The 27964-nt window shown below is 38.8% G+C and overlaps 1 protein-coding gene across 4 annotated transcripts; it reads left to right on the forward strand.

Annotated features, from left to right (window-relative positions):
• The first annotated feature begins 118 nt into the window (after window positions 1-118).
• MAPK9 (mitogen-activated protein kinase 9) lies at window positions 119-26312 on the forward strand. Of its 4 annotated transcripts, none has more exons than XM_040077876.1 (12): window positions 119-210; window positions 3999-4173; window positions 7701-7830; window positions 8999-9057; window positions 9970-10108; window positions 10337-10502; window positions 11484-11555; window positions 15641-15823; window positions 16315-16439; window positions 16962-17025; window positions 18555-18626; window positions 19367-26312. In XM_040077876.1, the coding sequence occupies exons 2-12, from the start codon at window positions 4052-4054 to the stop codon at window positions 19507-19509; spliced, it is 1275 nt and encodes a 424-aa protein (XP_039933810.1). In that variant the 5' UTR covers window positions 119-210; window positions 3999-4051; the 3' UTR covers window positions 19510-26312. The 4 variants fall into 4 exon arrangements, with proteins under 4 accessions (XP_039933810.1, XP_039933811.1, XP_039933809.1 ...); XM_040077877.1 differs by lacking the exon at window positions 11484-11555 and adding an exon at window positions 11778-11849 and having other exon boundaries at window positions 19362-26312; XM_040077875.1 differs by lacking the exon at window positions 11484-11555 and adding an exon at window positions 11778-11849.
• The last annotated feature ends 1652 nt before the right edge of the window (window positions 26313-27964 follow it).

The raw sequence follows: 27964 nt of genomic DNA on the forward strand, positions 1-27964 counted from the left end.
CCCCGTCACTGCGGGCCTTCGGCGCCCTCCCTTATATAGCGGCCAGCAGGTCCCGCCCCCGAGCCCGATGGGCTGCGCTCCCCCGACGGGGACTGCGATTGGCGGGGGCGGCTGTCAGTCAGGGGCGGGCCGTGCGGAGCGCCGGGAGGCCATTGTGGCTGGGGCAGCGGGAGGCGGTGGCCGCGGCCGGTCCCGCCGCGTCCGACCCAGGTGAGGGGGCGGCCGCGAGGGGCGTGCTGGGGCGGCGGGGCTGGAACCGGGGCGGGACGAGCCCCGGGCCGGACGGAGCGTTCCGCTCGTCCCGCGGCGTGGGCAGAGCCGGGTCGCCTCGCGGGCCGCTGCCCGGGCCCGGCCGCGCCGGAGGGACGCGGGGGAGCGGCAAGGCCGGGCCCTTCCTCCTCTGGCCGAGCCGCTGGCCCTGCCCGTGCCGCAGTGCTGGCCCCGCGAGAGCCGCCTCCGCTCGTCCTGCTCCCCTCTCGCTCCGTGCCGGCTCCGCCGGTGCCCGTGTGCGGCCGGCCCGCGCTCGGCCCGCAGAGCCCCGTCCCGGCAGGGTCCCGCGCGGTGCGGCCGCGGCGAGCCGGGCTCTCCGGAGCCCAAGCGATTTCTTAGCACAAGTTTTAAGAGAGATGTGACAAGGCGCGTTTTGCTAGGTTCCTGCATAAACAGCGAAATTGCTTACAGCACATGTATGTTTAAACTTTTTCTCTCTTTGCACCAGCTGGCTCTGGCAGAGTTCTCAGATCCTTTCAGTGTTTGTGTCTGTGTGTAACAGCTGAATGATACTATAACAGGTAGTGGTGAAATCTTCCTTTGGGCAGTAGTAATGTGGGCTGCTTAAAGAAAAAGGACTACTTTCCAAGAATTTCCATTGCAAACTACCTCTAAACTGCTGTCATCCTTCGGCATTACTCAGCTAGTGCTTTGTTACGCTTTCGTTCTAAAGGTTACGAGTAGAGGAGTGAGGCGTAACTCACTGTGATTTTGTAGTTGGAATCTTATCTTTTAATAAATACTGCTGTAAAGACTAAAAAAAAAAAAAAAAGCCCTTGACACTATTGGATGATAATTCTTAAGAGGGCACACCTGAATTAGAAATGCTTTTGCAAAGGTGAATGAGAGAATAGGGGGAGATTTTCTGCATGGAATTCCCACGTATTTTCATAAATGCATGTGTTTATATATATACACTTTCACTGCTAATATTGTCAGCACTAGATTTTAGCTTAAGGCTTAAAATTCAAGCCAGGCTTCACCTTGTTCTTGTATTTCGTTGTCAGTAATAACATTTCTGTAACCAAAACAACCCTGGGAATGTGTCCCCAGCCTGTTTCATAAGCTTTTGACTTGAAGATATCCAGAGAACAGATCTGGTTAATAATAAGTTGCCATTTTAATAAATGTATTTTAGGGGGGTGACTGTTTAATGCAGGATGTATTCTATAGTGCAGTTGCTGTTGTCTTCTGAAGATTTCTCACTGGAATTATGTATAAGCTTGCTACTGGCAGGTTTGGTGTGTTGGTTATTTTTCTAGTAGGAGAATAACAGGTAAGTACTAAGAAACTTATTTGACAGTTATAATTCTTACTTGCACAACAGGAAATCTATTTTTATTTGGGGGCTCTTGCCCCCAGAATGGATTGTCTGAAGTCTTGTGAACAGCTACAATCCCATGGCACCTAGTTTTACATTTATGTGTATGTCTGAAGTAATGTATGTCCTGATGCATTCAAGCAGCTTGAAGCCTGAGTGGAAGTCAGGAGTCATGGAGAGGTGCTTTGCACACAGAATTGCAGGTGCATTGAAATACATAAAACGTGTGTTCTGATGCCCCATGTCTCTCTTTGGGGCTTTTCTAAAGAGCTTATCTTCATCTCTAAGTGTTTTTTGGCTTCATGTAGACAACGACTCTAAAAGGGAGGAGTTTTTCAGGATCAGGATAATTTCATTTTCCCATATTTCTTTATCCCTGTTACAGAGGGGTGTTTCATTAACTACTGATGAGGTTCAGCATAGTTCATGTGTAGCTAACAAGTTGATATCCTGTTACTTGATAAGCAGTTTATGCAAAACCTGTACTTTTTTTGGGTTTGTCTCTAAGTCCTTGCAGAGGCAGGATCTTGACCTTCCAGCTCTTCCTTTCTTCCAATATAGAAGATTCAGTGAAAATACCATAGCTGCTCAGGAACAAAACACTGTTCATCAAAACACTTGGTACCTCAGAGTGCATAGCTTTGGCATAATGAAAAGGGTTGGAAAGGAGAGAGGGATGTACTAGGAGAGTCTGGGAGCTGCCCTTGAAGCATCTTTTGGTCTCACATTAGTGCTAGCTGGCTGTGGAACTGCATTTGGCTGCCTCTAATGTTAATTGTGTAGGAGATAACGTTTTCTTTCTTCTCCTCCCTGTGACAGAGGCAGAAAGTTGGTAGCCGACATTTTTTCTAAAGCTTCTAAGAGGAAATGTCAAGTAAACTGGCTGTCTAAATTGCTGCTGGAGATGACCCAGTTGAATGTCTGCCTTTTAAAAAGCTGCATAGATTTTGAGAAACCAGAGGGTAAAAGGGACTCTAGACATTTCTTGAGAATCTCTTAAGACTATTACAGTTTGGTTTAAACTCTTTACTAGGGCTTCGAGGTCTTCCACCTGTTTCACTGCAGATTCCTTGAGTTCGTCTGCTGACTTAAAACATGGAAAAGATGCTGCTCCCTCCTACATGCACTGAGGAAGAGAGAAATCCAAATTCTAATTCTTGAAGCAACTAAAAATTATTTGTGTGGCTTTGTGCCCTTCTAGGGTGGGTGTCTGGGTTGCTCTTGAGGCTTTTCTGTTTTGTGTTGGCTCACAGATATTCAGCGGTGCCAGTGAAGAGAGAGACGAGCTGTTCTTTCTGGAACCAAAGCAGACAGCACAGAGCACAGCTGCTCTGGGGGAAGGGGCTGCTTGCATTTCCTGTTTTAAGGAACAAGTTTCAAGTGATTTGCCTGTGCAAATCACTCTGGGCTCTAATGGCACTATCTGTCATAGTGAATGCAAAATTATGAAGGGGAGAGTATGTTAGAGAGCTCTTCAGTAATTACTGAGGTAATTTTCTTGTAAGGTTTGGAAAGGGATGGACACCCAGGAAAACTGTTGGTCTGTGCTCTCCTTACTGTAGCACTGAAGAGCTAAAGAGGTTGAGTCCATTACTGTGCTCTCTGATGTAGTTACTTAGCTCTAATTCATTCTTGACAGATGAATTTAACTTACTCTCTCTTGTGGCAGGAAAATCTCTTCTAAACTGTAGCACAAAAGTCTTATTCTGTAGTACTACAAGGACACTGACTGATACTGTAGGGTGTTGTTGAGTGTATAAAGTGGGAAGAAGAATACGTTGCCATAGGTCTGGATCAGGGAAGGGTTGCCTGGCAGAGGTGAGAAGGCAGAGCCCTCCTTGAAATTTCCTAGTGAACAGGGCTCAAGGGGATGTTTGAGAAATTGAAGTAGCCACAGGGATTTGGGGGCGGTTTTGTTTTAAACTTGTTTGGCTGTTTCAATCAAGTCTTTCAGTATAACCATGTTTCCTTCTGTCCATGGACTCCGTGGATGTCTGTCACTTTTATCTGTGTTCTCTGTGTTTGAATAACATAATTTTTTGGGATTTTTTTTTTCTGTAATAGAGAAATTAGGAGAGTCCTAGCATATAGCAGTAGTTTTAAGTTATGGAGTAGCCTTCAAGGAGTAAAGAGATGCATTTGCATGGTTTTGTTTTTAGAGTTGTTTACTTAGATGCTTTTTGTTTCAGGCGTTGGAGTAGGACCATGCATTCCCTTAAAGCTGTAATTACTGTCTGTCTGCAAGTATTTTTCATTAGCAGTGGTAATGCACAAAACTGAAAGAATGTTTGTTTAATGGTGTGCTGTTGAAAAATTCATATGTATTAAAATATGTATAATATTTCTCATCTTGTCTGCTTGAAATTAGTGAGATATTGAACATTTGTTTTCTTTCTTTTTCCTGAAGATCTTGAAAACTTTGCCAGGTCCCTGAGAGAGAAAACTACATGACACTACACCATGACTGACAGTAAATGTGATAGTCAGTTTTACAGTGTTCAAGTTGCAGATTCAACATTTACTGTGCTAAAACGTTACCAGCAATTGAAGCCCATAGGATCAGGGGCACAGGGCATTGTTTGGTGAGTAATAAATACTTTATTTAAATATGAAAAGCTATAAATACAAAGCAGAGTTTGCATGTATTTCTGATAGAGATACCAGAACATAAAACACTGATAATAAATTCTCTTGTTACAGGGTTATGGACTAAATAAATTCTAAACCAATTGCTTGCTATGGTTCATGGGCAAACCTATTTTTTTTTGTTCTGTTTTTAGGGAAAATTATTATTTGGATACTTGCATAAATTAGAATGGCCAACAAATTTTTTCCTTTCTCAGTAACTACTTTATGTTTCTGTTTCTAGTTCTCCCATTGCCCTTGTAGTTGTGATATTGCAGTGTAAGGTATGACAATGGTGAGAGATTCTGGGTTTTACTCGTTTCTTCATCATGGCCCCCTTTCTTCCCCCTCTTTTATTCCCAATCACTCCTGTCCATTTCTAGGAGCCATCAATGCAGTGCCTTGCCATTAACTGGCAGGATGAGGCAAATCAGTGTCATTGTCACTCCATGGATTAACCAGAAAGGGATGCTGTGTGAGGGGCTGGGCTGGCCGGCTCTCCCTTGGTGTGTCACCCCAGCTTTGTGTCCAGCCTCCACTGGCCCAGGACATGGGAGTCCTTAGGCTGATCCTGAACCTTAGTCTCTTGTATGGCACCACACCTCTGGGCCAGCTAAAGGTAAACACTTTCAAATGTTTTTTAGACTGCAGCAATCCGTTCTGCACAGCTCAGTGCCAGCCCGCATTTTGTTGGGCAAAACTTAACTTGGTAACAGCAGAAATGTTTATTGATGTGGGTTTTCATTCCATGAACAGGGAAGCAAACAGATGTACTCAGGAACTCTGTGATACTAACTTCATCACAACACATGGTGGGCTGTTCGTGCTCTGAATCCAGCCTGCAGTTTGTCTTCATCTAGAAAATCTGCAGAATAAGTGTGATGACTCATGTACTGTGAACAGGTCCTTAACAGCACCTGCCCATGTCTTCTTGGCCTTTCCATAACCATAATCAGTTATATAAGCAGGGAAAGAGTGCATTTCCGTGAGACCAAGCCTTTATTTTAACATTTTTAGTTACCCCTCTTGCCCTGTTGATAAGTGACAAACAATCAAAATGAGAAAACCATATTTCATTCTTCTTCAGTGGGTTGAGTGTTGGGGGGGGCCTAGATCTTGGTCACTAGGATTTGGGAAAGATTTAGCATAGTACTGACATTTTCCAGGAGTTGGTGTTCTCAGAGTTGGTTTAGATGGCCTGCAGGAATTTGGGCTGCTTGAATGTGTTTCTCCTTTCATTAGAAACAGAGCATTTTTAAGCCAAATTACCTTGACTGGATCTCTGCTTCAGAATGAAGTGTAGGTAGTGTTAAGGTCAACATGTTGGGAGGAAGAAGGAAGGGTTTGATTTATTGACTTGTTTTGAATCTGCTGGATTTATGGAACAACAGAGTGAAACATTGCATAAATTTTCGTCTTCCTGTGAAATAGCTCAAGTTGAACAAGGTGCAACGTCTTAGTTTCTCCTAAAATCTGTATGCAAGGGAAAGATACAAAAACATAGGAAGTAAAATGTGGAAAGCTCAGTGTAAGATGAGTGCTATCCTGCTATGTTAGGCTGAAAAAATTGTCATTAGGGTAACACACAGATGTGATGGGTTTTTTATCATCCTGTGTAGGAAAAGTTTTTCTTGAGTTTTCTGTCTGGATTTCTTTTCTTCAGTGAGAAATTTTTAATACCACCTGTGTCACTTTAGTTAGGAGAGGTCTAAATTTGCACTTTTTTTCTCATGATGTTGATGGGAAACTCCGTTGGTATTGCTCCATGTAGTTTTAACTTTGCTATTAAAATGTAGGAAAATAAGTAGTTTTAAATATATATACTTAGGAAAAATGGTAAATGAGAGCTGGAGGAAGATGAAAAAGTAACTCAGTTGTCATGTAGAGGATATTTCTAGCTCACACTGGACAAAGGTTAGGACAGAAACCGGATATACTTTTTGTGTTTTATGTGCAAAGCACATGTATTTAACTTACTACACTTCTTTGTTCCTAAGTATTAATACATCTGAAGTCTGGTAATCTATTTAGGACTGAATCAAAATTACTTTTGTTGTTAACTTCCTGATAATCTCTTTTTTTCCTTTCTTGTCCTTGAATACTGAAATATTAGTGCTTTCATGTTTGGGAGGAAAATAATTTCTCCAACTGTCTGGTCAGTGGCTTTCCTCCCACTCTGTGTTTCCTTTTGCACAGGCAGAAAGGCTTTAAATCAGAGACTGATTGTAACATCCAGTGATAACTTGTGCATTTCACAGAACTTAGCTGAAATAAATACTAACAAGGCTTTAGTGTAAGTGGCACATTGGTTCAAATTGGAAGCGTGTCCCAAGAAAACACATCTCCTGGGTGAGCCCTGCTTTGTGGTGGTGGTGCCTTTTTCCAGGGGGAACAGCAGTGACTTTATGCTAGGACACTTGATATAATTTGAGTATTGTTTTCACAGGAAAGCTGTACCTTTTGTTAGAATACTGTAGTGTGATGGCCCTTTTCAGTCTGGTGTCACATATAACTTGATGAGAGAGGAAAGGAGCTCACAAAGAGCTTAAATGTGCTTGGAAAAATTGTGAATGAGAATTCTTTCCTACCCTATGAAAGTAACTTTAAATGGACACAGAGTAATGTGGGAATCCTTATTTAAAACTGAAACTGTTTAAAGATTGGAACTCCTGAGTAGCATGTGCTAGGAATTCACGTATATTTTGCCAAATAGTCTGTGTTACTAATGAGGACTATTCCCACTTCAGTCTTGTTTTGTTTATACTGATACTTTACCTTTAGATTCTTACAACTATTAGAGGAAGTTTAAACTTTGACCTCAAACTGCAGAGGGAAGGAACAAATGAAAAACAGGGTAAATTTAATGGTCGTGGTCACTTTTAAACTCTTGTATTCCTCCCTTCAGTCTGAGTTTTTCCTTATTTCTTAATTTAGTGCATTTTTTTCCACCCAGAAGCAGATGATGAATGTAATTTTCTGCTAAGTGCTACATTTTTTTATCATTGCAAACTATCCATGTACAGGAGAATATTGATCCCTGCAGAAGGGATTGTGGAGACGTTGTAAGTCTCCTTTAGCAGAGAAATTTCTGCTGCAAATACTAAACGATTGTCAGTCAGCAAAAATGTCTAAAAAATATTCCAAATATACTGCAGGCAGCTGCAGTGCTTCTTGATTTTAAACAACTCTAAAATATTTTCAGATCTTGCAATTTTGGGTGTGAGTCTTGAGTCAGCAGTTTCGGTGTAAAGACAAAAAGGAGAGCAGGAAGACCTCTGAATGTCAGTGCTTCGTTTGACTTACTTATATTTATTGAAGGTTGTGTAGTTTTTAAACGGTCTCTCTTCTCTGAATTAAATTAGGTGTAGTACCAACAGGTTAGTGGATATACATTGTTTTACATCTCGATTTCTTTCCTGCCTCCCTTTTGCCCCCTCCTCTCCCTCAAGCAGACTTCAACTTGTTTGTCTTTGAACACTTCTAGTGCTGCGTTTGATACAGTGCTGGGAATCAATGTGGCTGTGAAGAAGCTGAGTCGTCCTTTTCAGAACCAAACCCACGCCAAAAGGGCCTACAGAGAGCTCGTTCTTTTAAAGTGCGTCAATCACAAAAATGTGAGTCGGGCTTTGTGTTCCTCTCGTTACTCTCAGTTATCAAAAAAGCTTGGGATTTGCTCTCTCACGTGCTGTTAGTAACCATAGGAATGGAAGTAGTGAGAGGCTAGAAGGATTTGCCGTGGGCAGTGCAGTTCTCCAGAATGTATAGCTCAGTTTTTGGGTGAGCTGCTTGGGGTCTGAGGTACCAAGGGGAGGAGGTTTTTGCTGTGTTGTTGGTACAGGGCTGCCATCAGTGTCAGTGTTAGAGACCAGGGCTTGCTCTGTTGCATTTGCCCTTTTTAAGCCATGTGCAGCAAAAGCCTGTTTGGCCCTGGAATAGTTTGTGGGTTTGACCATTGTAACTTCACTGTATTTAGATCTTCTGAGCTTAGGCAAGATTTTCATTAAATACAGTCTTTAACTGGTGAGGTTTTCAGAGTTGCAGCACTGACTACAAAAGTGAAATGCTATGGACAATACTTGTGAATTTTGAAATCTTTAAACTCTCTGAAGTGAGCCTTGATGTCAATACTTCATCGTTCAAATACAAGAATATCAGGTTCATGTGACTGCTGGGTGCTGGTGGTAGCATGAACGAGAAACATTGCTGGTTGTTGAAGTTGTGCAGTCATCTCAAACTTCCTGCAGTCAATTAGCCTTACAGGGTTGCTTTTTGAGTAAGCTTTTGGTGAGGCCCAGATGTAGCAGAATAAAAGCAAGGTGGTTATTAAAGATGGCAATACAGCAATTTTAGCAGTTCTGGAAATAGTACATCATAGTCTAAGTTTAATGGGATGGCGTGGGGCACCTCTGTGCACGTGGTGTTGGACAGCCTTGGTTAAAATTCCTTGCACAGCATGTGATTTAAAATAAGAGATTATTATTTATGGGGGAAAATGGGATATATTTCAGACACTGGGGAGGGAGACAGGAGGTGTCATATAACTTAAAAAAACCCCCAAATTATTTTGTTTTGTCTTGGTTCCCTTGGCACACATGCTGCAGTTTGGAACTATTTCTGAATTGGCAGTTTTTCAGCATATGTGAATTAAGTGCAGCCAAGTAATGTTCAAAATGTGTATATAGTAACAGTATGCACTTTATTTTACATCGTAACTTCTGCACTAGTGGAGTTTTATGTGAATTAATGCAGAAGTTTCTTCTAATGTTTGTCTTTATTTTATAGATTATTAGTTTATTAAATGTATTTACACCACAGAAGTCACTAGAAGAATTTCAGGATGTGTAAGTATTAGATTTTTTTTTTCACTTTCTCTGACAAATACTGGCCCGAGTCCTAGAGATGGATTTCCAGTATCCTACAGACTTCACGCTTTGAAAATCAAGAGCAGCTGAAAGCTAAAGTGGGCAGTGAAAAGGGGGTATTTACCTTTTATTCTTCAGTTTGCCATACTTTGCTTTGACATGCATCTGGTTTGTGTGCATGGTTGTTCAGCTCCATGGATCACCTCAGGATAATAACTTGGTCTGGATCATGTGAGAGCAATTTTTTACTGTACCAGTCACATCAACACAACAGTATTTTGGCCTCAGTTTAGAACTGAATATATTTCTTTTTTATTCAAGCATTATCAATGGTTCTAGAAAGGATTCATGGCTATTTGGTTGGTGGGATGTCCCTAGGTTCCAGTGAATGTGCTGTTGTGGTTTGTGAATAGGCTGCTTGAGTAAATGAGGGAGTGTTTATGTCTGAAGAGGGTAAGTAGATGACAACTGAAAATTATTTTATGATTATTAGTTTTCACTGTGATTATCTGAATTTTCTTAATTTTAGAGTAAAATACAGTAAAAGAGAGCATTTATGTTGCAATATATGCAATCTCTGCATCAACTTCACTCAGTCTTAGTTTTTCATGATGCAAAAAGATAGAATTATTCTCCGTATTAATGTTTATAAAAATAGTGGAATTTTAATATTTTCTGATGGAATATTAAACATTTTTAGTAGTAGGACTTTTTGAGTAGATAATTTTACTTTGTAACAGTGATCGTGAATGGGGGGGGTTTTATCATTGGCTTTTTGACATTTTGTTAGCAAAGGAGGTGATTTTTCTTAAATATCTCTTATGCTAAGCTTAAACCTCATATAAGAAGTAAGACTTGAGTTTTCTTAATGCTTTCTTTTTTGTGCTGTAGATATTTGGTTATGGAGCTGATGGATGCAAATTTGTGCCAGGTTATTCATATGGAATTGGATCATGAAAGAATGTCTTATCTTCTTTACCAAATGCTATGTGGGATCAAGCATCTGCACTCAGCTGGTATCATCCACAGAGTAGGTAGTAGTAGATCATTAACAATACTCTTTGTGAACACAGTTGTTATGAAACAGGGAGGAAGGGAGGGGGTTGTATAAATAAGCACACACACCAGGGCAAGAAAATGCAGTCGTTAGTAAAGTGAAATTTTTGCTTATCCTGACTGGGGGGGGGGGGGGGGGGGGGGGGGTGTGGGTATTATCCTGTATGTTAATCCTTCCTTAACTGAAGTAATTTCTTGTTAGGATTTGAAACCCAGCAACATAGTAGTAAAATCAGATTGCACGCTAAAAATCCTTGATTTTGGACTGGCGAGAACAGCATGTACGAACTTCATGATGACTCCATATGTAGTAACACGGTATTACAGAGCACCAGAGGTTATCCTGGGAATGGGATATAAAGAGAATGGTAAGTTACTGGAGTAATGCTTTAATCTTCTGTCTAAAGTATGTCTCTCTTGGAACATAACTACTTTAAAAAGAGGAATGAGGGCTGTTTTCCCCCATGAAGTTTGTTATTAAAGTATTCTAATCATGGTATTGGAAATGAAAATTATTACAGTGTAATTTTTTTTGTTGTTGTTGAGAATATAATAATCTTGTGTTCTGTGTGCTTTTCTCCATTTATCAGTAACTGCTCCCTCTCCCCTGCTATAGTTATATCTTATCTTATATTCACCTGTTATCTTTTTGGCCATGTTTTTTATTCTCAAAAAAACTGTTGAGACACTGATGCTGGTTGGTATTAAGAAAAACCCAACCCAAAAGATCAATATATAAATAATAAACCCTTTAATCCCTGTAATTTTAGTCTGAAACATCTTCTTTTGACAGTGTGTCCCCTTTTTCCTCTCTGATTATTAAATTATGCTGCAGATCCCTACCATAATCCATATTTTATATTCTCTTAAGTCTGCATAGTGCTCAAAGAGGCTGGGTGTTACAGTATTAAAACCAACACAGCTGTAACATATTCAACATTCAGCCAACAAAATTGCTGCCAAGGAAGTTGTCCTTGCATTATATTGGGGGTTTTACCTGCTGCTTTTTGCTAGCACTGGACTTGTGTGCTCTTTGCTTTATCACAAGGGCTTGTGGATGCCGTGGTTTTGTATATCTGTAATTCTGGCTGTGTGAAACAAGGAACTTGTGGGACCTTGGTGGGCTCTTGATAATAAAAAAAAAATACTTTATTTAGAGCAGAAGGCAGCTTGTTGTGCAGTGAGTGCTGATGTGGATCAGAACTTCAGCAGAGATTGTTCTGGTTGGGACAAAAATGAATTATCTGCAGGACTGTGGGAATACAGTGTGAGCTTTCAAATAAATAATTGTGGTATTTAAAAAAAAATCTCTTTAATCTTTTGTCCTTATTGCACCTAACATATGATAGTGGATATCTGGTCTGTTGGGTGCATTATGGCAGAAATGGTCCTCCATAAAGTCCTGTTCCCAGGAAGAGATTGTATCCTTCTTCATGGTCATTTCACAAGTGTAAACACTGACTATGTTTCACAAAATACAAAATTCACGAACAGTCAGTTGGTGTTGATATGATTGAAAATTCGTGTGAGCAGTTTGGTTTTCCACATTGTTGTGTTTTACTGTAGATGCAGATGGTTTTGTTTGTTTTCCTCACATTTGTTCATGATACTTCATAATTTGATCATTTCACTTTTATTTTCAGTTGATATCTGGTCAGTTGGGTGCATCATGGGAGAATTGGTGAAAGGTTGTGTGATATTCCAAGGCACTGATCGTATCCTTCCCTAGTCATCCTTGAATGCCGTTCCACTTCCAACAGAAACACAATTACTTAGATCTGTATAAAAGCATAAACAATATTTTCAATAATATGTTTTACTAGATCCACTGTACTCTTTGAAATTAGTGTCATTAACGAAATTGTTGAGCTTTCCATTTTATTTTCTTAGTAGACTACATTTCATGTAATTTATAGTGGTTGAATCCAACGTGTTACGAGCTTTTGTAGTTTAAAAGACAGATACTGCTAGGTTTGAAAAATAGAAAAAATCTGCTTTTTTATTCTTGTTCTTTGTAGATAAGTGTTTTAAGCAAAAGCCTACGAAGTTACTTCTTAACTATGCATGGATTTTGCTTATTACTTGTTTTAACAATAGACTGATTTTTTTAATTGCACAGTTTTTTGAGTTTTAATCAGATTTTTTTTTCTTGTTTATTAGCGCTTGCCGGGCAAAGGTGGCCTAATGGCAAGCACACTGCATGAGATCTTTTATTACTACGATTTACCATAAAAAGAAAAACTTCCTGGAGATTCCTTTTTTTTCACATTTTATGAAAATTTGATTTTGGACGTACTTTTTCTATAAGATTATTATCTTTCCATTTCTCCCTCCAAAATGTTTTTACCAAGATTTCATAGAACCATAATCTCAGAACGGTTTGGGTTGGAAGGGGCCTTAAAAACCATCTTGTTCCTTGTTCTTGTCCCTTGCCAAGGGCAGGGACACCTTCCACCAGCCCAGATTGCTTCAAACCCCATCCAACCTGGCCTTGAACCCTTCCATGGGGCAGTCACAGCTTCTCTGAGCAGCCTGTCTTCATAATTGTGCTCCCAAGTTTTTGAAGCCAATATAATATTTTTGCTCATCAGCAAGGAGCAACCACCACTAAAACATCAGGTGCTTGTTCACAAATACCTGTGTATCTTATAGAGGAGGATTTCCAGTCTTAATGCTAAATTTCATGACACTAATCTTCAACAGTTGATCATACATTATTTAATATAAAATGATTAAACATTAAATAAGTCTCTTTTCTTTTTTCTTCGTTTCTATATTTATTATTTTACCTTTTGAAGCCTTCAGACCAACCTAACACAATTCTTCATGGATGTTACGTGTCTTTCACCTGCATGTTGTTAGCATGGGCTATTTTGATTTATTCATGAATAAATGAAAGAAATTTTGTTCCTACTTGTTGAATATACAAGTTACCATTTGTGATTCTCTCAGGGCCACTGAAGCTCTACCAGTCTGTGTTTCAAGGAGTCTTCTCCCCTGACAGAGAAGTGCATATCTGTGCTTACAGGGATTTTTGCTTCTCCTAAGAGTTTCAGTTCTCTTCAATGTGAGATACTGACAGCTGTTTGTGTTGTTGAGGCTTTTCCTGAGTGATCACTGCGTGGGTCAGGTTGTCACCTTCAGCTGCAGGGTTGTCTTGGCAGGGTGCTTTATGGGCAGTGCTGCTGTGCATGGTCATGAAGCTTTCCTCGTGTTGATTGTGTTTATGGATTCTTTTGTTTGGTTGGCTTTTTTAAAATTAAATTTTAAAATGTCTTACTATTTGAGCTTTTGGAGGAGGGAGCCAAGTTCAGCGTATTGCCCAGTGCTTGCCCTTGACTATCTTCAAGGAAACCTGCTCTTAGATTCAGTAATTTGTATTTGCCTCAGTGGTGGATGGGAATTTCTGGGATACTTGCAGCAGTGCTGTGGGTGGAATGAGATGCTCTGCATTGCCAGGGTGATGGATGCACAGAACCTGCTCCTGGCTGTGCTGGGGAGGCCTGAGTTACTCTGTTGGAAATGAGAAATGGAGAAAATCCAGGGAATGTAGACACCCAAGGTGAAATAGTGGAAAAGCTTGGCAGCAGCCACTTGTTTTTGATGTTCTTTCTGCCCATATGGAGAAGGAAACTCATTGTCTGACCAATGCAAAAAGCACGAGGGGTATTTGTGCTTTCTTGGGAAAAGTCATGCTTGGTGGGACTCTGTTTTCAACTTCTCTTCTTCCAGAGTCCCAAAAGGCACTAGACTTGGCATGGATTAAATGCCTGGTTCCCTCTGACCCTGAACTCTCTAGAAAGGGGAGAGTGGCTTTGTGTCAAGGCTGCCAGGTCAGTCTCAGAGCTTACTCTGCCTGCTTTATACTGAAATCCCTCTTGGGTTTCTGATAAGAGGCTTATTTTAAGTCCATCCTATATTGAGATTTTTTTTTTTTCAACTTTTACCATCTGTAAAGCGCTTTGAAACTGAGATATTGTTTTTTTGCCCATTTTTACCTCTGATGGGACATTTTCTGCCCTTCCCTGCAGTCTTCTGAGGCCTCAATAAACCAGACTCTTAATTTGATTTTCTGACTAACCAGGCTGTTATTACTCAAAGGAAAAGCATCTTCTTGAATCTAGATTGGTGGAGATCTCAAATCAGTTTCTCAGCTAGGAACAAAATTTCCTGATGTATGTTAATTTTCTCTTTGTCTGTGCTTTGTTTTAGCATGACAGTTAACAATACTCAGTTCTTAATTTTGATTTTAATACAGCTTTTCTATTGGAGTGCATTCAATAAGCAAATAAAATTTTCAATCTTTGTATCAGAAGTCTAAAGTCTTAGCATGGAGCGGTGACTATACATACATTCATAACTGTACTTTTGACACACTAACTGCAATAGAAGCACCTCAGTGTTTTTTAAATACATCTTAATTCAAAGTACAGCATATTTGTTTAGTTGCATAGTCTATGAGAATGGATAGGTTGAAGTGCTAGATGGTGAATTTAGCTATGAATGTTTGCAAGGTCAATGGATAGGCTCTGCTGGAATTGAACATTCTTTTTTATCAGGGAAAACTGGAAAGTGTAGATGTGAGTTGACTTAATTATCAGGGATATTAATGCAGTGTCTCCTGAGTGTGATAAACTGAGCTTTGTTTTCCCAGCTGGCCTGGTACAGAGCAGGCTCTGGTATCTCTGTAACATCATGGTGCCTTCACTTGAGAGAGGGAGAAGGGACAGTCCTGAGATAACATGAGGTCCAATTTCAATTTGTGACTTGTAAATACTAAACTTATAAAATATTTAAATTTTAAATTATAAGAACAGAATTATCTGTGAGTATTACCATGATTGATAGACTTAAACAAAAGAACCTGCTAAAGAACCTTCTGGAATATGGATTTCCTGTTCAGAACTTCTCTGGACCTTTTCTGAAGTTGTAAAAGGAAAAGAAGCCAAGCCCACCTAAACACCAGCCAAAAAAGCCCTCAGCTATCTGACTACACCCCTGCAAAATGCTCCAACTCAGAGTTGGATTTCCTTACGAGACAGGTACAAAATTCCTTCCTTTGGGTGGGATGCATTTGTGCTTTAGGGCTTTTTGTGTATTTTTCTCTACCTTCAAGAATCTTCAGTGATCCTGATGTTACATTGCACTTCAGAAGATTCCACAGCAGCCTTTCTTTTCTGACCTTAGAGTTGTTTTGCTATGGATACAACTGCTAAATAAAGCTTCTTTTGGATTCTAAAAAAGTATTATAATTAGGAAAAGATACTTAAGCATAATGCATTGTGCAGCACTTCCAGCCTGTCCTTCAGAATACAAAATCTGAGTCTTTTTTTTGTGTCAGTGTAGCTTTTTGCATGGCAGCTCAGAATACTGCTGATGCTACAGTGCAGTTCATCTTTGTGTCCTCTGTTCAAGTTTCTGTTAACTTCTCAGATTTTGCAAGTGATATTTTTGTAGAGTGCAGTCTTCAAATTCTTCAGCTGATTTTCCTAAAGATACGCTGCAGATATTGATCAATGGAATAAAGTTATTGAACAATTAGGAACACCATCAGCAGACTTCATGAAGAAACTGCAGCCTACCGTGAGGAATTATGTAGAAAACAGGCCAAAATATCCCGGTATTAAATTTGAAGAGCTCTTCCCAGACTGGATATTTCCATCAGAATCTGATCGTGACAAGTTAAAAAGTAAGGCGGGTTTTTTTCTCTCTTTTTTCCTGTTTTGTTAATTTAAAACCTAATAAAAATATTTATTGTAGTAGGTATCAACATTAAAAGCTGCATGCCTTCTGTTTCTTTCATTTACGACAAGTTCTCAGATCATAGTAGTAGTTACTTAATATGTACTCTTCCCCTGTCCCAGGGTTCTGTTTAATTCTCTTAATTTTAATCCATTGAATAATGTCTCTCACTTAATGTTCTCCAAAAGTAATACTTTTTTATTGAGATTTTTGCTGATCATCTTTTTCTAAGTGCATACAGCACGTGGGTTATACTTTATCTTTAGATAATTACTGAGAAAATAAAAAAAAACCCCAAAACCAACAAACCACCTTATTATATTCTGTAGAACCGAAGTGAAACTTTGCAGTTCTTTGTTCCTAGTATTTATTTCCTGAGTCAGATATTAAACTCTACAGCTCTTTTACATGTCTGTTCTTTTCACCTTTACTTTCTAGCCAGCCAAGCTAGAGATTTATTGTCAAAAATGCTTGTAGTAGATCCAGACAAGAGAATTTCTGTAGATGAAGCCTTACGTCATCCTTATATTACTGTCTGGTATGATCCAGCTGAAGCAGAAGCTGTAAGTTTGCAATTAAAATAAATTGTTAAGATTCCAATTTAATAACTGTAAAAATACCTTTAATTTTAGTCAAGAGCATGCTTTGAACTCACTGGCTAACAGGAGTCACACAGGAAACCTTCAGATGAACATTAGGGGAAAAATCACCTGAAGAACAGCTGCTGGTGGGGAGTTGATATAATTTTGGAAGTGGTTGTTAATATTTCATTTTACTTACAGAAAGAGGTACCTGTTTGGTGGCAATCCTGGGCTTTTTGAAACAGGGACTTGGTCTAAGGCCCTCTAAAGCCTTATAAAGAATTTAATTTTGGTTGATGCTTTTAAACAGCCTTTCAGTGTGAGGCAGGACTTAAAAGCAGATTCTAGAATTGTACAATGAATGTGTCTTTGAGATCTAGGGAATAAACTGCTAGCAATGAAGGTTAAAAATGCTAAAAAAGTTGCGATTTTTAGCTTTTTTAGTTAAGATTGGGCGTGTTAACCAGAATTCGCAGGCACTATAGACTTTTCTTTTCTTTGTAGCCTCCACCTCAAATCTATGATGCACAATTGGAAGAAAGAGAACATGCAATTGAAGAATGGAAAGGTAAGAAGTGAGCATGACAAATTACATTTATTGCAGTATCTTGTGTTATTAATGAGTGTTTGCAGGGTGTGCTGGATTGTGGGACAGACTGGAACTCACTATTCCAAATAAGCAGTGCTGCCTGTGGCAACAGGAAAAGAAATCAGTGATGGAAACACGTTGTGTGTGGAGTGAATACATACCTACGTGTGTGAATGCTCATACATACATGGAGCATTCTGAAGTCTGTTCAACAAAGTGCTGCAGTTTTCTTTTTTTCCTTCTCTTTTTGTTAAGTGCTTGTAACCTGCATAGTTTTTTCCTTGATAGAGAGTTCTCTGAAAAAGAAACATGCCTCTTCTCAGTGTGCATTATTTAAGCCATATCTCTTGACAATATTTACTAGTTCATTTGTTATAGAAACCTTAAATAGCAGGAGAGTCCTTTGGTGTATTTTTTTTTTCTTCTAATCTCATTGCTTATTTATTGACCAAATAGATTTAACTGTTGACTTAAACAAAAGAATAAACAGCACTCTGGTATTAAAATCAATTCCACCTTACAGCTTTAGTCAAAACCATTGAATGGTGAGGCAGTTAAAATTTTTACATCTGCCATCACAAGACCAAGGGTAATAGACATCTTTTATGACTACTTTGAAAGCTGCTTGCTTTTGTAGAACAGCTTTATAAATTTCAGATATTGATTCTGGCTGATCTGTACATACATTATCCGTCGGGCATGCCTGCACAGGTAGGCTTCAAATCATCTTTGATTACTGCAAGGTGGAAAAATAAAATGGGTCTGCTAAATGTAATTGAATGCATTTGTAAACATTGTTACTCAGAATTGAAGAGTCCTTAATCTATTTAGATACTGCTGTCTGAGGTACATTAAGACTGTGGGTACAGAGACAAGCTTCTGTGATTTAAGCTACAGCTCTGGATTTTTCTAGGTGTTGTTCAGGTGACTGTATCCTAATTTGTCCTTGATTAGTAAATGAGGGTTTTCATACAATATTTTAACTGTTAACCTTTCTTCAAAATATCCAGACTTTCCTCAATACACCCATGGAGGTGCTTCTTCAAGAATAAATATTTGTGTATAATTCTGTTATCAAAGTGAAATTTCCCAGGAGGTTTACATAAAATCAGATTTCGAATCCAAATCTGTGGTGTTTTTTTTTATTTTTTTTATTTTTTTATTTTTTTATTTTTTTTTTTTTAGTGCATTGTAGGTATACATAAAATTTTGTGGTGGGATATTTGTTACTTTTAAGTGGACAGCTATGCTATTTATATGATATGTTGATTTTGGTACAGGTGCTAATGTCCTTCTGTGATGCTTGAGAAAATCTGTATAATTCTCTTATCAGTGCCATAGGGCTGGAAAGAGGGCAAATAAATACCTCTACAGTTCTACTTCCAGACTGACCCTTTTAAGCATTTCCTTGTACCTTGATACAAATGTGAATTGTATACAAATTCTCTGTGGTCTTACAGTGCTTTTTCTGTCTCTTTTTTTCTTTTGTCCCACTGTTTTCTCATAAGAATTAATATACAAAGAAGTAATGGATTGGGAAGAAAGGAACAAGAATGGTGTGGTAAAAGATCAGCCCTCAGGTTAGTCATTGTTTCAGTAGTTCTGTAACTGTCACATGTAGTGCTGTGAATGAAGAAATCTGCTCAATAATCCAGGTAGGCAGAGCTTTTCTTGTCTGGAACTCGTGAGACTGATCTGCCTTTGGAGATCCATGTGCTCTGTTTTAAATCCTTCTGAACTTGTAGAAAAACTTCACTGGTCTTGTGTGTCCCACGCCCTGACCTGCCCTGTCCCCAAAGGGCTCAGTCATCAAATGGAATGATCGGCACCAGGTAACCTCACCTGGTGCTCAGGTAACTGTGCTGAGTGCTGTTCTGAGGCTCAGCATGGACCCCTTTCCTCAGGGTTAAACTGATTAGGGCTCCCTCAGGATACTTAACAGTGCTAACTCTTTGTGCCCATGATGGAATCCTTGTGTTTGCTGCTGTTCTCACAGCTCAGTAATCAGAATATTGTACTGTCTTCTGTTAACTATATCTGTTAGATATCTTGACACTCAAGTCACTATTCACACTATGCACTGTTATTTTTTCCTTCCTTTCCTCCACAGAGAGGGAGAAAAATAAAAATCACTTAAAAGGTCACCCTGGCTTTTGAGTGCTAGGCCCCTTAGTGCTCGCTTTTCTCCTTTTTTATTAATTCCTTGATTTTCTAAGGATTTCTGTGGAGAAAGTGCTGCTCACAGCCCAGAAGCTTGTCTATTTGTGACTGTAATATTGTCTCGCCTCAGATTTTATTATGTTTGGTTTTCTTAGCACAGATGCAGCAGTGAATAGCAACACCAGTCCTTCCCAGTCATCATCTATCAATGACATTTCATCCATGTCAACAGAGCAAACATTGGCCTCAGACACAGACAGCAGCCTGGATGCCTTGACAGGACCCCTCGAAGGATGTCGATGATCAGCCATGATTGCAGACTTGACTTTGGAAAAGAACTCTTGTTTCCATTGGGCCTGAATTGCTTGTAAGTTAATGGAACCAAGTAGAAAAACTCCATGTTCTGCATGTTCTGCTAAAGTAATGCCTGTTGTTTTTTTTACTCAGTTGTTATGAAATTGCCTGCTTAATGTTGTAGAATGGAAACAAATCAATGTCTAAAGAAAAAAAAAAAATCAATTTAGACACTATTATAGGCTTTTCTTTGTTTCAGCCTATTTCAGGTGAGCAGTTATAATAGACTTTTAGCCAATAACTCCTCTTAAGTGGGTTCATCAATCTCCAGTCCCAGCTGGCAGGCTTCTGTGACACAGTGGTTGTTTACATTTGAGTACAGTATTGCTCATTAGTAGGTTTTTGAATGTATAGTCCCTATGAAGTTTGTTTTACTGTGTGACTGTGGCGGTTTGCTTTATTTAACGACCAGAGTGTTGTGTGTAAGTGTGAGCTCACATGTGGAACGCTCTCAGTACTGTGTTTAAAGGGCAGTTTTTCTTCCACACAGCACTTTTTTTTCTATTTTTTTCAATCAAACCCTTTCTATCTTCACTTTTCAGCAATTCTCTCTTCTTGTAGAAGAGATAAATGTGTAGTTTAAAGCATAAATCCATTACTTTGTATTGTATTTTACTGAGTGTCTCTAACTTTTTCAGTCTTTTAAATGTGGATGAAAGATACAGTGGCTTAAATAAATCTTGAGGAAGGATGAGTGACTTTTCTGTGAAGCAGTGCCTGGTTAGAAGAGGAGAGCGTACTAAAATGTTCTGTATTTTCTAGCTCCTGATACTCATCCTTTAACAAACGTAAACAGAAAAAGAAGTTTTATCTGTGATGCTCTTCATTCACTGCAAACTCTGATAAAAGGAGAGATGGCTTGGAGATACTTGCAGACTCAAAAAGCTGCATAAATATTTTCCATTTTTTTTAATGGGTCCACTCTATCTAGTGAGTAATTAAAGAAATAAAAGTACAGTAGTTCTGAGTCACTTGTAAATTAAGCATTTAGTTAACAGAGCTTAGCTCTATTCTCACCTTAGGAAAGTCTCTCTATTGGTAGTGAGAAGTAAAACAGATTTAATACAAATTTTCTAAATGCAGCGTCAGAAAAGAGGAGGACGTTATTTGCTGTTTCCATACAGATTTATCAATACAGTTTTCAGAATCAGATAATACAAAATTACCTGTTACATTGCACAATCTGTTGAATTTGAAAATGCATTTGCAGTAGAGTAGGGCTTAAGTTGCTTTATAACATACACTTGTGACTTCGTGCATGTTCACTTTGGACTGCTCAGGTGTGAAATTTTGCTAAAGGATCTCATGTGTGCATGTGTGTGACTGAACTATAGAACTGTAAGAGTAATTGATGTGTACAAGATGAGATAAAACACCACTTTCTTAAGGGCACTGTATTTAGCTGTTGATCAGATACTCTTGTCTTGAATATATAAATAGAACCTGTAAAATATACTGACCCAGACAGCCACTGCATTACTGACATACTTCTCTTGTAAAACACAATTGTCCATTGTTCCAGACCTTATGATTCGAAAAGCAACGCTTTCTCCTTATGCAAACATTGCTTTTATATTAAGATTTTGGCCCTTTTTAATAGCTTAATTTGCTATGATAAAAATACCAAGATTTTAGTGTCCCAGAAGATTAAAAAAAAAATTACCAAAGTAGTTAATGTTAACTTGAATTGTATTCTGGCATCTCTGATTTTTAAAATTCAGTTTAATTGAATTGCAAAATATTTGGGGCTTGTGTTTTTTGTTATTGTTTGGTTTTCAACCAATGGATAAGTTACTTTTATCTTTGGATACTGACGGTATATGTGAGATGCTTTTAGTGCATTCTTGTCACTGGAAAAACATTTAAAAATACTTATTCGCCATATAGCAGAACAGTACACTTTGCTGTTCTTCTGCTTTTTTTAGTCCATGTTATTTGTGTATGTTAAAGTAGCTGAAGACACCTATTCACTGTATGAGCAATTAGTGATTCATTATGAAAGTCATCTGCTGAATTTCATTTTTTAAGACTTTTAAATTTTTCAGCTGAAGTTGCACTGTGCTGTGTTCATTTTAACAGTTTCTGCTTTAGAAGACTTTAAGATTTATTTCTTTTTCCCCATGTGATTTGAATACTCGCGGAGTTGAATTTTTTCTGTTGGACTTGGGCTGCTCAGCACAACGGAGGGTTGGACCAGATGACCTCCAGGTCTATTCCAACCTAAATTTTTTTTGTGATTCAAATTGTCTTTTAATTTTTTGAACAAAACTGTCATGAAGACAGGACTTGAACTGGTATCTGACCTTCTCCTACTGCATACTGTTAGCTTGAACATACACTCTTGGAACAAGAAAAGAACCCCCAACCTTGAGATTAAATGAGTTTATTTGTAAATCTTGTAGGAAAAGCTGTCTCATACCTAATTTTTTTGATGTCTTCTTGCTATGGCATACACTGAAGCTTAATTACAGAACACCTTCAGAGCATGCATGAAATGTCTGTGATTATTGTGGACTTTGACTCCAGTTTAATTCAAAACCATAGTGCAAATGCATATGGATCTGCAGAGGGCACATACGCAGACCATACCCACCAAACCCAGCCAGGTGCATGCTGCAGGTCCCAGGCTGAACCAGCGTGGAGGCTCTCAATGCACTGCATGCAGCTTCTCCCCATCCCACTGCTCCTGACTGCAGGGGGAATTCAGTGCTGGGTTTGTGACACGGTTATCAGTGCCACGAGAACCTCCTCGCTGGTGGAAAACAAAATCCAATGTAACTTGACAGGGGTTTAAAAGTTAGGAGAGTGTGGTGTGCAATATAATCACTTTTATTCCTAATACTAAAATTATGTCTGTAAAGTGATGCAATTGACCATTTTTTTTGCACTTTGGCCTTTATAAATATTTATATGTATTTAAAGATTAGGAATATGTGTGTGCGAACATATATATGAAGAAAACAGCTCAGTTTTGTAAACGTGAATGTTACTTTCCTTTGAGAGACTTTGTATAGTGTTAACACTACTGCAGCATAAATAGACAATTTATGAACTATGACTAAAATAAATGGTGGTGAACGTAGACACAATCTGTAATGTTAACTGCTCACCTGAAAAAGAAAGGGATCTTTGGCTGTCAATAGATACTTTACAAGAAACTTGTTAAACATCTGAACACTGAGTAGCTGAATGGCATTGCAGAAATGGAGTATGTTTTAAATAGTTCATTTCATCTGTGCTCATAGCATTTTTCCTCAAGCCTTAGAAAGAGAAGCTTGGCATTTTGCAATCTGGGTAAGCAGCCTGTAAGCATACTTTGAGGAAATACTGTGATATGACAAGTCTAGGTCTTTATGGAAAAAGATGAGAAACGAATGTCAAAATTAAGGCTTTGTCTGCATGGATCATACAAACTAAACTAGTCTTAGGACTGGAAACTACAGTCTGCAAACAGCCTTTGAAGTTTTGTAACGTTTCCAGCAAGGGCTTACATTTTCTTGTCAAAATAATGAAAAACTCAACCTTGACTAGAAATTAACTAGTTGGTTGGAGAGTTTCAGAAGCTGTTAGGAACCAGAGGGCTCTTGAGGTTTTGTATTTTTTTACATCCTAACAGAGCGTATGTGTTTATTCCAAATTAATTAAAAGAAAAAAAGCGATTCCATATGTTTAATTTTTCTTTCTTAAAGGAAGGACCTTAAATACTAAATCGCTTTCCTTAAAATTATAATTTTATGAATGAAGTAGGGTTTAGCTATTCCAAACACAGCTGATGCACAGAGTCTCCAAGGACTGGATGGGTGAGCCTTGTGTTGTCACAGGGGCCACCCTCCAGCTGGGAGGTCACAGCTCCAGGTGCAGACAAACCTTTGTGGTGGTTGGGGAGCGTGGGTTGAGCCTTGCAGCAGCACAGAGTGTTTGGGGTAAATGCTGAACTGCATTTCTCTGCCTCTTCTACCTGTGTCATGGATTCCAGCAGGGCTTGATGCTAAACGTAGTGAGACCATATACTGGGAGCCAGGTTCTTGCCTGGGATGTGTGTTGTGTCATTCCTGCTCAAAACTGATTTTGAGCCAGGGACACCTGCATCCAGATGCAGAATTTGGACGTGAGCTCTATAATGAATCTCCTGATTTCTTTTGCTTTTCCAGAGTGTCTTGAATTATTTTTTTTAACGTGTTGAAATATGACAAAAAAAGTGTATTCTGGCTCATTATTTTACATATTTTAGATTGTCTTGGTACATGAGTGATGTTCGAAAAGCTTCTTACACAAGTTGTCAAATCAGTTTTGGTTTTTGCCCGCTCTGCATGCTAAAATAATGTCTGGAGCTAAAATCATGTTTTAAGTCAACCACCTTTTCTCATACTAGCTTTGGAGGAAAATGGAGACATAACCATGTTTTTCTGTTTGTGTTTTATAAAATGATTATTTTTGCAGCTAAAATTTCAGTTGGATTTCAATCTCACAGTGTTGCTTTGTGGATATAAATTTCCTGGGTCCGCTATTTCAAACATATGTGTAACAAGTCCAGTATAAAATTAAACTAATAAAATGCACTCTTCTGCAATTTGTTACTGAAAACATGGCAAATAATTTTGGTCCAAGAATTCAAAACAAAATAGAGAAAATACATTTAACTGTTTAAGTTTATTCCTTGATGCTGCTGCTTATTTTTTTTAAAGGTGCTTGCAGTTTTGCACAAAAGAAATCAATTTTATTAATTGCTGGGTTTGAAGCACTTTAGGATTCTTATGAATACAATCATATATGGTGTGAAAAGGAATGACATAACATGCTTAATGTGCTTAAATTTTGGTTGTAGCCTTTGCTAGACTGATAGATTTGATCACCATGTTTCTTTAAACCTATTTTCAGAGATTAGAAATTAGAAACCTTTTGGAGGCTGAAATTTAACACATGGTAAGAGATGATTTGAGAAGTACCTTCTGAGGGGGTGACTTGATTGGCAATGTGACTACCTGGCCATCTATTGGATAAAGACCCAGCAATGTCTGTTCCTGTAGCAAGGGCAGCTCACTGTGAGCACTGGGATTCTTTTTTTAAACAAATGAACTTTTCTTAACTCCTGGCTATGCATCATCAAGTTGTATGTGCTGTGCTAGGACAGCCAGGACAGCTGCTTTGTGGGACTCCCTGCAGCAGATGCTCTGTGACTGTCACGGGGAGACACTGTCCCTGCTCTGCAATGCTCCAAATACCAAAGCCCTGGTATTTGTGGGGTGTCCCTGAGCAGCTCCCTGTGTTTCTTTCCCCAGCTGGGCAGTAGCTCAGCACTCCACAGGCTCCTTAGGATAACAAAAGCAGAGGAGAAAGGAGTCAGGTTCATTTGAAGAGCATTTGGTGCTCACTGCCTGGAGCAGGGATTGTGTTTGTTGCTGATCACAAAGCTCCTTATACCCCTGAGCATGTGCTGTTGTCTTGTGTTCTAATGGGGGAAACATTTTTTTGAAAATCCAAGTGTGTCACAAGCTTTTCTATTAATTCAGATGCTTAAATTGGTGCTAATTTTTTAAAAGAAAATGTAACAGATGGTTAGCACTGTATTTGTCTGGTTTTGATACCTATATTTTCTTAACTGGTAGCAAGCCAAACTTTATAAATTGACTAATGTGCATTTTCAGCTTCACCAGATTCCCAGATTTTCCTAAAGTAAAATGTTTAAACTTCCATGGTAGTTACTGCTTCTTTTGGAGCCATTGCCTTCAGGTGTTTTATACACTAATCAAATGAACACAATTAGGGCAGCAATACCTAACTATCCCTTTCTTTAAATCACAACGTGGTCCCCCAGGTGGTTTTAGCAGTTTAGTGTGATCGAGATGCCTAATTAAGAGCAAATTAGAGATACCTGTGTGCAGTTAACTCAGTACATTGAAGCCTTACTTGGTTGTTAAGGTAATTTATAAAGCTTATACAAATCTTCATCTATTTTAAAGAGGGAATAACAAGCAGAAATAATTAACTGTTTTTGTATAAATTAAATGTAAATTCCAGAAAATATATTGTTTAATGTATTACAGAACACGGGCTATTAAACAGTGTAATAGGCTCATTGAGTGATTAGTTATGAAATCCAGTTTTATCCAATGACTCAAACCCCCTGCAAAATGTAGTTCTTTGAGAATTTCTTTTGAATGCCTTCAAGTTTAACTCCCCTCAGAATCCTTTGTATGTTTGGTCCTCTTTCCCACCTTCTGTTGACCAAATGTCACCAAAAGTAGCATCAAGCCCTATCACTTGTTACAGTGTTCTGGTTTTATGGCCTTAACATTAGTTATAGTCTGGTTTATAATTTCAGAAGAAAGATGTGCTTTGAAGTCTAACTATAGATACATGTGGCCTCTTCTGCCTATGGAATTAGGCTTTGATTGTCATATCTCATTCTCGATGCTTGTGCAATAGGAACATATTCCTCTCAATGCAGTGGCTATTTTGTCTGATGCTGGACTTTGGTTTCAGGATGACTAGAAAGTTTTCTTGGGTTTGTTTGTTTTTGTTTTTTTTTTACTGGACAGCAGTCACGCTTTGTTGGTTTTTTGGACTGATACTCTTTAGGAAAATAGAATTTCATAAGGAAAACTGTCAATAACTAGTTCTGTGGTTCTAGTTAAAGCCTTGTTCTGAAGCTTTTTGGTTGTTTGTTTGTTTTTTTTTCTTTCCAAAAACGTTATCGTAAAACAGTACTAAAGCCACTGTAAAATTACAAATAAATATGTATACATAAAAGATTTGAGCAGTCTGTCGTATTTACTGTATTTTTTGTTGGTTCTTCCTCTGTTGAAGTATAATGTTTTTTGTAACCAGTGCTTGATGTATAGATTACTTCTTTCAAAACATGAATTTTCAGTTACCGCTTTAGCTTCCAGTTAACTGAAACATAGGTGTTGGCATGAAAAATGAATGAAAAAAACCTTTAGAAATTGATTGGAGCAGCTTCTTCCTGAACAACTGGAACATTTGGACACATTAACAGCACTTGGTTTTACTACCAAGTGTGTTTTGAAACTTATTTGGGGGGGGCGGAGGGGGTGTTGTTTAATTACAGAAGCTTGAGAAAAATAGTTCCACTGTGCTTCTTTTGAGACAATGTGAGTATTTTTGCAGACACTGATGAGGTTTCCAGGCACCTTGCAGAGCTGTCTGCTGTGACCCCAGGGAATGGGAAGTAAAACTGAACTGCTGCTTTGATCTATGGGATTTAATGAAGGGTTTCTGATATTAAAGGGAGGATTAACAGCTGCCTTCCCAGATCCAGGCTGAGGGCTCTCAGCCAGCATTTGATGTTGTGAAAGCTTCACCTGGGACAGTCTGAAATTATTTTTACAGCGATGTTTCTTTCTTGTGTGGAGAGCACGGAAGTTTAACCTCTTATCTACAAGGCTTTGCAGCAGAGTATCTGGATAAAGCAGGGATGCCCAGTACATCCTGAAGCGTCCCTGTATTAGATGATGGGATGTTTTCAGGTTGCTGTTTGATCTACAAGGAAGATCAAATCCATTAAGTACACACCAACAGCAACAAAAATATTAGGCAGGATGATGATGTGTGAGCAGGGAAGTGCTTTGCAAAACATTACCCAAGAACATTCCTCACTTATGCAATACCTTTTCTTTATATTTCCTGCAAGTTCTTGGCTGGCAGGACAGTTTTTAAAAAGTAAGGAAGGAGTGATGTGATTAAACAAAAGTCAAATATTTTTTGAGGAAAGAGGGCCTTCAGAAGCTGATTTTTCTTATACTAATGAGATCTAAAAAAGAGAGTAGAAAAAAGAATGCAAGTGCTGGGATTCAAATTAAAAACCTGTTCATTTGTGATTGCTTGGTGAAGATGGCAATGAAACAGGCTCTTGTTCAGTGATGCACTCACATGAGCGTGTGCAAGGGGTTGGCCAGGAGGCACTTGGGAAGGGAGAGCTGCAATGCTGCCTTGGGGCTTGGAACAGAGCAGGGCTGTCTCATTCCATGAGCCTTGTGGGGTAAGACTCTGGGGTTTTGAGTCATTCATATTTGATCTTAAAACAATCTGCTTGCTCTTCTCTGGGGAAGAAGAAAAACATCTGTGTGGTTCCTGCTGACACACCATCACTTTGAGCCTTGGTGACACTCAGCTCTCAGGTAGGTGGCCATTCTTGCTTTTAATCTGGCTGGAGGAGCAGATAACAAACCACGTTTTTATGGTGCAAAGTATAGTTTTAAATTGGTACAGGTGTCAGTAGCATGGTATTTGTTTATGTGAAAGTTGTGCAGTGGGTTAAAGGAACAGTGGTCATTTTGTTGATACTTAACTGTGTGTGTTGAAGATAGTTACTGTATTTCTTAAGACTTCTTATGGGAGTGCTTTAGGGAAGCTGATTATAATCCAGAGGAGCAAATGGCTTTGT

The sequence above is a fragment of the Hirundo rustica genome, chromosome 14, assembly GCF_015227805.2.
Source record: "Hirundo rustica isolate bHirRus1 chromosome 14, bHirRus1.pri.v3, whole genome shotgun sequence".
Classification (NCBI taxonomy): domain Eukaryota; kingdom Metazoa; phylum Chordata; class Aves; order Passeriformes; family Hirundinidae; genus Hirundo; species Hirundo rustica.

Coding starts and splice junctions, on each gene's coding strand:
- MAPK9 (XM_040077876.1), top strand. CDS start 4,052: ATGACTGACAGTAAATGTGATAGTCAGTTTTACAGTGTTCAAGTTGCA. Junction 9,058..9,969: donor CTAGAAGAATTTCAGGATGT/GTAAGTATTAGA, acceptor TTTGTGCTGTAG/ATATTTGGTTATGGAGCTGA. Junction 15,824..16,314: donor TGATCGTGACAAGTTAAAAA/GTAAGGCGGGTT, acceptor TTTACTTTCTAG/CCAGCCAAGCTAGAGATTTA.